General features: G+C 31.6%; 1 protein-coding gene across 1 annotated transcript in view; it reads right to left on the reverse strand.

Annotated features, from left to right (window-relative positions):
- The window catches only part of LOC141827202 (protein MOR1-like), a 7204-nt gene extending 245 nt beyond the window's left edge, over positions 1–6959 (reverse strand). The window contains exons 1-10 of the mRNA XM_074714440.1: positions 6893–6959; positions 4327–4409; positions 4113–4198; positions 3900–4013; positions 3463–3582; positions 1580–1682; positions 540–676; positions 368–433; positions 156–273; positions 16–56 (exon numbers count right to left, since the gene is read on the reverse strand). Of these exons, the coding sequence (XP_074570541.1) occupies positions 16–56; positions 156–273; positions 368–433; positions 540–676; positions 1580–1682; positions 3463–3582; positions 3900–4013; positions 4113–4198; positions 4327–4363 (822 nt within the window). The 5' untranslated portion in view covers positions 4364–4409; positions 6893–6959. The remainder of the gene's footprint in view (positions 1–15; positions 57–155; positions 274–367; positions 434–539; positions 677–1579; positions 1683–3462; positions 3583–3899; positions 4014–4112; positions 4199–4326; positions 4410–6892) is intronic.
- Between the last annotated feature and the right edge of the window lie 5400 nt (positions 6960–12359).

A 12359-nucleotide genomic window follows, 5' to 3' on the forward strand; every position in this document is an offset into this window, starting at 1 on the left:
AAAATAAAAACTCACCCCAGGACCAGATAAGCTGGTACTTGAATTAGAGGGTGGAGCTGGATAAACACAGTAGAAATTAAGAATGTTAAAATCAGAAGAAAAAAAACTCATAAAAAACTATTGGATTTGTCACGAACATCAGAAAATATTCAAACCTGATCCTGAGGTTAGGGCCTCACCACTACCAGGGCCTCCAATAATATCAGATAACTTCTTTTTCCTAACCTCATCAAGTTTCTCTAATGACCTTTCTAAGGGTCTCATGCCAACCATCTTAAAGAATTAAAATACAAGGTTAGAAAAATTCTGAATATAATCTAATAATTTTATCCACTGGTGGGGGGAAAAATAAGCATTTCTCTTGTACCTTAGCAATAGCCGCTAATGAAGCAAAAGCTGCATCTCTCACTTCAGGGGTCCCATCATTGAGGCTCTTCAAATTTTTATAAAAGAATCACAAATAAATATCCACAATTTCCACAATTAGTTAACTAAGCCATGTTTTGTTTTAAGAATAAACAAAACATTCTCTTGCTGACCTCCAAAAACATAGGCACAAAATCCTTGTGCAATTTAAGAATAGTAGCTTTATTATTTGTCTCAATGCAAAAGGTGACCCAATTCAGTGTCAACGAGCGCACAAGTGGAACCTTATTTTTTACAGCCACTTTTACATCTGTAATGAAAACAAGATACATTCAAACAAAAGATTGTTCCACATTAAAAACATCCAATATAACTTGTCAGGTAACAAGTTGAAGCTCCATATCGGCATTCATAACAGATATCAAGAGAACAAACAATTTTGAGTTACTAATTTCATAATGGAAACATATAGATAATAAAGGTTAAACTTAGAATGCAAATCCACCATCTGTTTCATAATAAAAGTTGGTCGTTCTGAAAGCTAATGATCATGATGGAGGGATATGACTAATGCAGCCAACCCTAAGTCGCTGGGAAAAACCATAATGATGGTGATGAAAGAAGTAAATTTCATCATGAAGATTTAGGTAATATGGCTTAATTTCTAAGCTGCATGACTAAAAAGCAGTTGTTATTCAGAAAGCTGCTGATGATGACAATGAGTTACTAATTTAATCACAAACCATATGAATTATTAGTTTCACCACAAAAAACATAAAGGTAATAGGGATTAGCTGATAGAACGCCATCAACCTTCTGCTGCATAATTAAAAAAAAAGACAGTTGTATGGTCTGTCTTAGATGCAATAGTTAAACCTAGTCAAAGAAAACTTATTCATTTTCAAGAGAATGACAAAGGATTCAAGTACAGATTCCCTATCTGATCAAACATAAAGGTTAAAAATAGAAAAGTTACTGAACATCCATCATCAAAATACAAACATGGAAACATTGGTTATTCAAAACAAGTGCATAGACTTAGCATGATAGAGTGGCTGAAAAAATTAGGAATTAGCTTGGAATCGGTATAAATATAGCCATTGTTGGTATTTACTAATTGAAAAAAATACACAAATTTAAAAATATAAACGATTCATGCATCAGATGTGACACACAGAATTGTGCCATATGTTGGTTGTAAGACAAGAATTACCTTCAATAACATCAGCCAACATTAAGCATCCAGACTTGTGCATCGCCTGAAGAGTTTGAGTCAAAGCATCAGTCAAAGTCGGCTTTTTCTCCTTCAACTTTTCCTGAAAAAAAATTAAATTTGTATGATGATTAGAATGACAATTTGAAACATAATTTAAGTAGGAATTAGAAAGCCTATGTAAAAAAAAACAATCTTGAACCAGCAAAGATGATAACAAACATAAATTTACATTCCAAATATATGAGCCAACATTTATTTTGAGTCTACTCGAGAGCAAGGGAGCCCAGATGACAAAAGGGAGAAAAGAAAGCAACCAATTCCCTTATCTACTTCAGTATAAGCAAAAAGGAGCAATTTCATTTGTCAAATAAAAAATCCAAGATTCTTAGAAAGATTACATAACTATCCATCATAAATGTTCCTCCACTTCTTTTCTATCGTTCAAACAACAATTAATACATTATCCTTTCTAATTCAAATCCTTAGTTTCTAAAGTTTCTCTCCTCAATTAAACCATTGGGTATGTTCTACTTATACAAGTACTAATTAGCACAATTTCATCTACTAATTTGACTAGGGAAATTTATTTATATAACTAGTAAATTAATTTCTCCTTGATTACTTTATTGTCAACATAAACCTTCCAATTTTAATCTTTTATATTCTAATATTACTCAAACCTCTAAATTCTATTTCCTAGCTTTAGTAATTCCACAAATATCATTGGCTTTTTGAAGTTTCTAATTTTTTTGCATGATTTAAGCTTTGCATCTTTGCCTTGATTTTAGTTATATTATGCATAATAAGTCCTCCCTTTCATAAACTTTTCAATCTATTAAAACATATTCCATCAAACTAATAATCATTTGTAAGTTATCACAACGCATATATTACTCGCTATATGTTATACAGCATCAGCTCTCCAAGAATTTAACAATAAATAACTTTGCGCCAAAATAACATAACACATCCAAACATAGGTATTAGAACCATATGATTCACAATTCGTGATACAGTTCACATATAATCAATACTATTCTTACATATGAATGAGAAGTAAAAACAACTGTGAAAATTTAATTCAATTTAACATGATTCACTGTGAATTTTATTTTGTCAAACTTTAAAACTAAGAAAGAAAATAATCTAAAAGAAATTTAACTGAATAAAAGTAAAACTAACCCATTAAAAAATTATATTAAAAATACACAATTTGCTAGAAATTAAACCAAACTTATTATAGTACAAGAAAATTGATGAATTTCATATGGTGCGATATTAGTAAAATGGCCAAAGAGTAAAATATCAAAGTTAACATGGAATAGAAAAAAAAAATCAAATATAGATAAAATTCCACAATAGGTCATGTGAACCTGACCCCTAACAACGGTTGAGAAAAATAAAATTTCACGTTAACACATAGAATAACAATTAAGGCAAAATCAATACTGACTTAAGAAGGTTATATCATATCTAAATTCTAAGTTGTATTTGAAGAGGAAATTTTCTATTGCTCATATTTTGTTTTAATTATTAATGACATAAAATAATAAGAATTTGTGTATTGTTACTAACGGAGGATGTAAACTGTTATGGATCAAGATTAACTTACTCTTTCTATTCTATAATGCTATTAAAATATTATATTATTTTACATACCTCTAGGTATCAAAACTTTCTTGGCTAAAGTAAAATTATTTTCAACATATTTTATCTTTTTATCCAAGCTTTCTGATTCACTGTTTGATAAGAGTCACGATTTGTAATTCACCAAAATGATTCACAATACAAGCCTAATTTGATAGCCTTGCATCCAACAATAAAAGCATAGTGGAACCAGTTTTGTAAAAATGGACAAGACAAGAACTACAATAACTTACAAGTAGAATAGGCAACAGATATCTTGAGCTTGCAGCAAAATGATTTCTCAGACCTTTGGCCAAATTTCCTATTGCTTGAATTGCCTCTACTGAAACAGCGAGATTCACATCTGTAACAAGCTGAAACCACAGTAAAGGGTACAATAAGATTAATGAAGAACAACTGTTACCTTAGCAAACAATGCCATAATTAAAGCCACAAGTCTAAAAGGGTAATAAAAAAGCACAAGGATGACACCAACTAGAGACTAGCACATTCAATAACTTGAGCTGCATAAAAAAAGACTGAAGAAAGCATGCTGATGCTCGTGTTCTAGGGTACAACACCAATGACAAGTAAATAAATCCTAACCCAGAATGCCGATAAAAAAACTCAAGAAAAATATATTTAAAATGTGTTGGTAAAGACATGAAGTTTAAGATGATACAAAATATACCTTTTTAAGTGTTCGACAGACTTCAGAAAAGTCACCAGGAGCAATTCTTTTAGTTGAAGCAAGCTTAGTAAGTTCACCAACAGCATCCCTTCTTTCAGACCATTTAGTAGCTTTCTAGAAACAGATAGTGGCATATCCATTATCACTAATGCAAGAAAAAACCCAACAGTAGGATTTTCTAAAGGCAGAAGCAATGCAAGCAAAAACACTAACCACTCCATTCCAAAATCCAGACTTATCCAAAGGCGTCAAAATATCAACAGGATCAACAAGCTCGTATTCATCGATTTCCTGAGGGACTGGAAGATAAGTCACATTAGCACAATGTAACACTCAAAGTGAAACAAAAACATATCATAAGGAAAAACTTAATTAAATTACTAGCAGAATTTGTTAGGTAGCTATTAATAACCAAACTCTTCCTAACCATCTGTTATAGATTCTTCAGGAGCACCAGCAGCCATTGTTTCAGAAGCAACTTCTTGTTCAGGTTCCTTGTCTTGTTCAGATCTAAAAAACACTTTAAAAGTATTATTCTAATAAAATACACAAACTAACATCATAGTATGTACATATTGCAAAATGATCATTTTATACACACACATACATGAAGTGCATCTTAAACTGTAAGTAGTCTCAGAAATGAAGTCCCCCTCCTTGTATGATTCTCACATGGCCATTAGATTTTTAAATGAGAATGATATTTCAACCAATAAGCAAATACATGTGTACAGCTAGTGGCATTCCAACTTGTGATCAAGGACCAAAGTCAAAATGGAATCATTTTTTAATATCAAGCTGTAAGTTTTGAGTTGGGAGGGGGGGGGGGGGGGGGGGGGGGGGGGGGGGGGGGGGTGACTGTGCATTGGGGAAAACATTAGGGGAACAGAACTTTCCCTTATGTAAATCTTGAACTACAAATTTAAATATTCAGGCTTGGAAGAGCTAAAGGTTACCTTAAAAGAAATTTTAAGAATATAAACTTTTTATTAAAGAATCAAGATAAACTAACTTTGCTAGTACTAGATTTGGAGGAAGTACTGCATAACTGATGAGCATAATGCTAAGCCATATTTGGTTAGACGAGTGATGGTCTAAAAGTTGATTATGAATTGAATATCCCAGATTCTTAGTTTAAGCCATGCATTGCAATCTGCAAGGACTATTTGTTCATAAATCAGTTGAAAATAGATTAAATATACTTTCTGGTAAAAAAATATTGAGAAGTTTTTAACTGGCAAGCAAATAAATGCCCCATGCATAATACTTTAGTCATTAGAAACATTTTTTGTTAAAGCTCATAGTCTTAAATATATTGCATGGCAATTAATAAGTTATTAATATGACTGAATAATTAGTTATGAGGCCTATAAGGTATTATGTTGAATCATAAAAAATTATATCATGCAAAAGTTGCCTCTTACTATCAATACTAATACAATATTTCATCCTCTCAACTTTAGTACTAGAGCCGGTTCCTCTTCTAGGGTTAGGATTTTCTTTATTAATTGTCACAAACCTAGTTTTCTTTTCCTCATTCTCCTCCATCATAAACCTTAATTTTCTTCCACTCTTTTCTCCACTAACAAAATTTTCTCATTCCCCCCCCCCCCCCCCCCTCCCTCCTTTCTCGGTCATAATAAACCACAATTGTCTTCCCTATATCTCTTGACATAAGCACTACTTTTCTTCCCATCCTCCTCCGATAGTCATGGTGAATCAAAATAGAAGCATTAAGAAAAAAAAAGACGAGAGAATTAAAGCACTTATTTTTCCACAACTTTCACCTCCAATTTTCCTTTTTCTACTCCTTTTTGCCTTAAGATCTTTAGTTTCGATTTTATCATACATTTCATTTTTATACGCATGAGTTAAGATAAGATTTGTTGAGTTTATAGTTTCTAACATCTACTTCTCTTGCAGTAAAATGACTGATAACCAAAGTCTACTACTAAAATTTCTGTGTTATGTTTGGATGATTGGAACCACTAACACTTAATTCAGCAACATTGATTTTGTAGGTGAGGTAAAAAAAAGACAAGATAGAGAAGTAATCTTTCTCTTTTCAAGTATCCTCTTCTCAAGTAGTATCAGAATTTCAATCAATATCTCTCTGGCATCCTCATCTTTCAGAGTAATCATCAATCTTCACAAGTCAACTCAACAATTATTACCTCGCCATTATTAGCGTGGATGTTGGACCTTAATATATCTAGTTTAAACTGAAACCTCACACAAATTGTCGTCCATATTCACAATGTAGAGTCTTCAATTTAAGGGGGGAGTCAAGAATGTCATAGCATGACCTTTGGAGAGAGTTATAGTGGGACCTTTTGAACATCATAACTAACTTCAAATATCTCTCTCCAGGCTTCATAAACAGTCCAGCGATGAACTCTTTGAAAGATGAATCCAAATTCTTGCGTCTTCATGCCACTACATAAGTATCGTGTCTTTATCAATTTTGTTGCTTTTTTAGGCTTTTTTCTAATCTATGTAACAAAGTAGACACTGATATTATTTGTGTCCTAGTTTGTGGGGGAGTGTTGGTATTGGAGTAAGCATTAGTTATTGGGTTATTAGAGCTATTAGTTATGTGTTGTGGAGTTTAGTACCACATATACACATGCATTGAATGTTTTATGTTAAATCCTTACATATTAGGAATGCCAGTGGGTTACATATTCGTGTTTATCTAAACCCAAACAAAATTAACTACCTGCTACCGCTATGGATGAGAAATAAGTATTCAGACCCACAGGTATCCATAAATAAGTGAGATATCATAGGCACCCACAATTTCAAGTAAACCAAAGAACATCAAAAATGACCAAACAACTATTACATTTTTCATAAAGGAAAACTTGTCATCTTTCCATATAGAAATTTCAAATTTTCATTACAGAAAGTCAACGCTACAGCAAACATAGTGTGTATAATAAGAATAAAAGCAAGAAAAGATTAGAAACATCATTAACTAATAGCTAAATTACCTTATTTTCCGAGTAGGCCTAGCAACTCCTGATACATTAGCAAGCTCTGCCTCTAGCTCTTTTTTCTTTATATAATCAGAATTAGAAATGAGTACAAGCATAAGACATGAACTAAAAATGCCAAACTCTTACCTATAGTATCCCGCATTTTTTCAAAGAGAATAGACTTTACAGGTTCCTTTCCAATCCACCGACATAGTTCAAGGGTAAGTCCTTTCGAAGAAGCACGAACATTCTGATCTTGGTGATCAAAAAGTTCAGGAAGCATTTTTAGGATCTTCTTGGGAGGAACCACCTTTGCCCCAAATTCACTGCAGTAAGAAAGTGAAAGAATATTAATTCTTAGATTTTGCATAAAACTACAGTAAATGAAGCAGAATTTAAGAATGGGAAAGATATACACCTAAGAGCCTGAAACATCACATCAATAGCAGGTACAACTGCTTTTGCAACTTTATTTTTTATTGCTTTCTCCATTGCTTCCTGACATTCCAAGTAGAAGGTAAGAAGGTTATCTACCCTTCATAAAAATATTTGAGCAACAAAAGGAAATCATTAGGAAAAAGAAGAGCAAAATATGCTAACTAACACCAAAATTATTTTTTGTTTAAAAAAAGAACTACATAGAAGCATTGTCACAGTCTCAAGATTTGCAAGTATATGATGTGTCAATCAAATATTTTCTTATTTAGTTGCATAGTTAAGTGTAATGCATCCAGATAAATATATAAACAATAGCATAATTAAGAAAAAAATAGATATCCTATATATAATCCAGATCAACTTTGCAATAACAAGTCTAGAAACAATGCTAAGATTTGAGTTTAATCAAGAAGATATATTGGCATATGGACAGCTCCATCCCCACATCCAAACAAAGACTCCAACTAAAACCTTAAAAAAAAGCTATCCTACATAAATCCCAAGCAACTTTGCAATAACAAGACTAGGAACAATGCTAAAATTTGAGTTTAATCAAGAAGATATATCGACATATAGACAGGTCCATCCCCACATCCAAAGAAAGACTCCAACTATAGCCATATGTTACTCTTAACACTAACATCAATTATCATATTAATACTGCAACTCCACCAAACCAAGTCCCAAGAAATGAGACAAAATTACAGTTAGCAGGATTGGCCAACGTGCTAGTCCAGATTAATCTGGATTATGATTGCCCAAAGACAATCAAGTGAAATAAATCCAACTTCAGCTAAATTAAATATAGGAAAATTATATATGCCCCTAGGAGTTTCAGAGTATTCATGTCTAATATTTCTGCTCTAGTCCCTAATTTAAAGGTCACTACAAATTGAATAATAATTAACAAAAGCAGATATTCAAAACATTTTAAAAATTCAAAAAATATTTTTCTAAACTTTTCTTATGATTTGATTCAATTTACATATTAAATTGTCACATGGAACTGATGAGGGTACAAAAAGATTTTAGATTTGAAAAATGGATACCTAGATTACCCTTGATGAAGAGGTACATGTGATTAACCTTAATTATAATTATATACACCAGTATGAACTGAGAAACAAAACATTATCAGATATCAGTTAAGGATCTATTATTAAATAACATATGTTTGAAATTAAAACAATGAAATTGGTATAGTTGTAAGTTTCAAAGGCATGTTCTCTATTTTCTCCTCTACATTCACTTCAAAAAACCTATATTTTCACCAATAAATTGACTCAAGCTTGCCTGGAATCCAACAATTCAACCTCTAGGCCAAGCTCTGATCATGGACTATATCAAGACAGTGAGCAAAAAACAAGACTGAACATACTGCCTCATAAACTCGTTAGTTTTTACATGTTAGGAATATTGTGACACAAATGTACTTTACACAATTTATAATTAAGGTGTTGTCTCGCACACTTTTGCATTCAGGCTCATTATTGAGAATGGTTTATTCAGAATTCAAATAATGTGTTGGCAAAGTCATCCTTATAACTAACTTTGCTCCATAAAGCCCGTCACCAACTATGCAACAAATGACAACCAAGTTCAACTCAGTTTCAGGTCAATTTATTTTACCAAATTTTGACCAAGATCATGTTCTTCAGGTCGACAAAAAATGTCATCCATAGTTGACAAAATTGGCAAATGCCCAACATGGATCGCTCATGTTGGATCAGTATCCGCAATGACAGATCCAGTTTTTTCAGAAAGATCAGCATTCAGAAAGTTAGAGAAGTTTAGAAAATAAACAGACACTAGTTAGATTGAATTAGAAATTGACAGAAACCATTAAAGTTTGATCAGATTAAGAAAGAAAATGAATGAAATCAAGTTAAAATTTAGTCAAATTGAGATGATTTTAAAACCTTGAGCAAAGCCTTCCTTTAATCCAGGTTGATTCTCAAAGAAATCATATAGGCAGGGAAGAGAGTTTCACTCACTGAGGATGATACCACATCATATTTCTCTAGCTCATTATTGATAAGTGAGGTTATCATGCATTGATAGAGTTATTGTGAATCAAGAGAGAATGAAATAATATCTCTCAATCAACAATAATTCTAAAACTAATCTTCCTTTAACTTAAAAAGATCTAAATGTAGTTAAAGACCCAACTAAATCCTATATTAAATGAATATTAAATAATAAAACTTTTATTTAAAAAATCCACTAACAAACTAGTGTTATTGAGTAACCTAAACAAAAAAAACAATTTTATTATTGTTTACAATCTATTTTTATATTAATTTTATATTTGTAAATATGATATTATTTATCTATTGTATTACAAATGATCAGATATGTAATGAAATGTAATAGTCATGCTTCTCAAGATTTTATATTTGTTATAATCGTATATACAAAATGATTTTATTATATCTTTCTCTTTAAAAAAAATTTGTCCATTATGATTTCACATATCCTAATCCGATAAAACTAATCTTTGTTTTGTTTTACTATCCAATCCCAATCCTAATACAACTTTGACAACTATGAATGAAAGAGAATTGAAGTATGGACTTGCCCACTTGATTTGGGTTGGATCAATTAACAAGTTTTTAGTTCATGTAAAAAACAATAAGTAAATTGGGTTAATTATCTGAGTTAGCGAGAAAATAAGGATTTGGGAAGGGAAAATGAAAGTGTTGCAACTTGGAATGTCATTGTAAATAACTAATGATCATTATCTAAATGACTTGATGATCCTTACATTGCATGTTATACATAAAATATAAAATGAGAGAATTATCTTAGCATTATTGCTTACTTAGTTAAAAATATCTTACATAAGAATATTATTTATCATTAAATTTTTTACTCTATTAAGTTAGCCCCAAAGTTTAATATCAAAAACTATTCTCACCATTCTAAAATTCTTAAAGCTATTAAGAGGTAAATTAATAGGATTTACCAACATCTCATAAGATACTTGTATAATATTAAAACTTTAGATGTAGAATGAGCAGAATATAAACATGGAGAGTATTTTGAGCAAGCTTCAAACTCTCGAACTGTGCTAGAGTTTCAATCTTTAGTTGGAACGATACTATTTCGGTATCGTGCCAACATTTCGATACAGTGTCAGAGACAGATTGGAGGTTAAAGGAGGAAGGAGATAAAACATCGGAATGAGACACTATCTATGCTGAGTGGTATTGAGTTTCAATAATTTACCAAAACGAAACATTTCGACCGTTTACTGACACGATACTAGATTTAAAACAAGGGTTTTGATTATATTGTACCAACAAGAATATCTTATTAAGTAAGAAAATATATTTTACTGATAAATAGTGAAAATTTTAATAATGAAAAATAATTAACTAATTTGAAGCAAATTCAAAAATATGGGCATGAAGAAAAATTCAAGCATTGGAGTAACATTAGTAAATGAGAATTGTATTCTTACTTCGCTAATGAGTACTCAAAGCTTTATGCATCCAATAGTCGGCAATTATGTTGAGAACTACATTAATTGGATGGTAAAGAACCATGCTTAATTTATTGAATTAAAATAAATAGAGGTTTTTGATTGTCCATTAATTTTAAAGCTTAAATACATCACTACAAAATAGGAAGTCAAGTTGTGCGCACAACTTTTAATATATACTATAGATTTTGAGGAGATGGCCAATTGGAGATAATTTACTATTCTTAATTAGGTAGTTTATTAAGTTTTTATGCTTACATTTCATATAGTTTAAAATTTTAAACTCAAATCAAGCTGAGTTAATTTTTTTTTAGACTCGGTAACTTAAACCAAATTTTCACATTGGCAATCCCTATGCCAAATATTTTGCCCATTATTACATGGCAAAATAACCACAAAAATGTAAAGATAGAGAGAGAGAGAGAGAAGTGGCACTAGTGTGTTTCCCTTACACTCTTGTGTTACTTGGAACAAAATTCCAACCATTATTACACAGGTTCAAAATCTCAACCATGCCAATGCTTCGGTCTTCAATTAGAACGATATTATTTCGGTATAACATTCTAATGTACGATCGCAATAGTAAATTGGAAGTGGAAGGAGGAAAGAATTAGAGATGAAAAAGGAAAAAAATAACTATTATATAGTTAAGTTTAATTATTATATAGCTTTAGCTTTCCATCTGGAATGTTATGATTTTGACATTATTCTATATGGAGATAAACTACAAAATATAAAAAATAACAACATTATCTCAATTTTTGCATGTCAAGCGGTATCAAGTGTTGACATGAAATGACATTCATCGATATGAGTGACACAATGACACAGGAGACATTATCTCGACTTCAAGTAATATCGAATTTTGATAATTTATCAGAACAATATGTTTCAACTGTTTTGCTCGACATGGTACAAGATTTTAAACCATGTTACTACACATATGATAGGAATTGAGAAAACTCTATCCACCACCTGGCAAAATGGAGAGGAATCATTTGAGCATTATCAAAGAGAAGTGCTTTAATCCAAACTACAATGCCCTACATGTGATGGAACTCAAACAAGTGAAAGCATTTGTGTGACATTAAAGATTGGAGTACTATTGCATAGAAGATTCACTCATAATTTTTGTTGTGCTCCAATTGTGTTGTAGATATAGACAACTTAAAGGCAGTTTAACAAATATTCTTTGTCGGTTGGCATTAAAATCTACTTGAGAACAGAACTTAGAGCTAAATATGATCAATGTGATCAAGATCCTAAGGGAGGCTTCATGCCTTAACCTACACAAGCAAACCCATAGAAATTGCACAAGTCTTTCAAAAATGATATCCTCTTGACAGATGTTCCTACCACTTTACTGAAAGAAAATGTGGAGTCCCTTGTTAGCCTAAAAAAAATGATTAGAGAAAAAAAAAGATCACAAACTGAACAAGTTAAGATGCACCATATTTCTTGACAAGCCGCAATGACTCATGTTCTCATGATCTATCGTCAATGTTCAAGCTTGCCACGATATGAATATGTTGAATCAAATTAGGGTAGGAAGGTACACTG

This window comes from Curcuma longa, chromosome 4 (assembly GCF_044706935.1).
Source record: "Curcuma longa cultivar G26 ecotype Majalengka, Jawa Barat chromosome 4, ITB_CL_G26_1.1, whole genome shotgun sequence".
NCBI lineage: Eukaryota > Viridiplantae > Streptophyta > Magnoliopsida > Zingiberales > Zingiberaceae > Curcuma > Curcuma longa.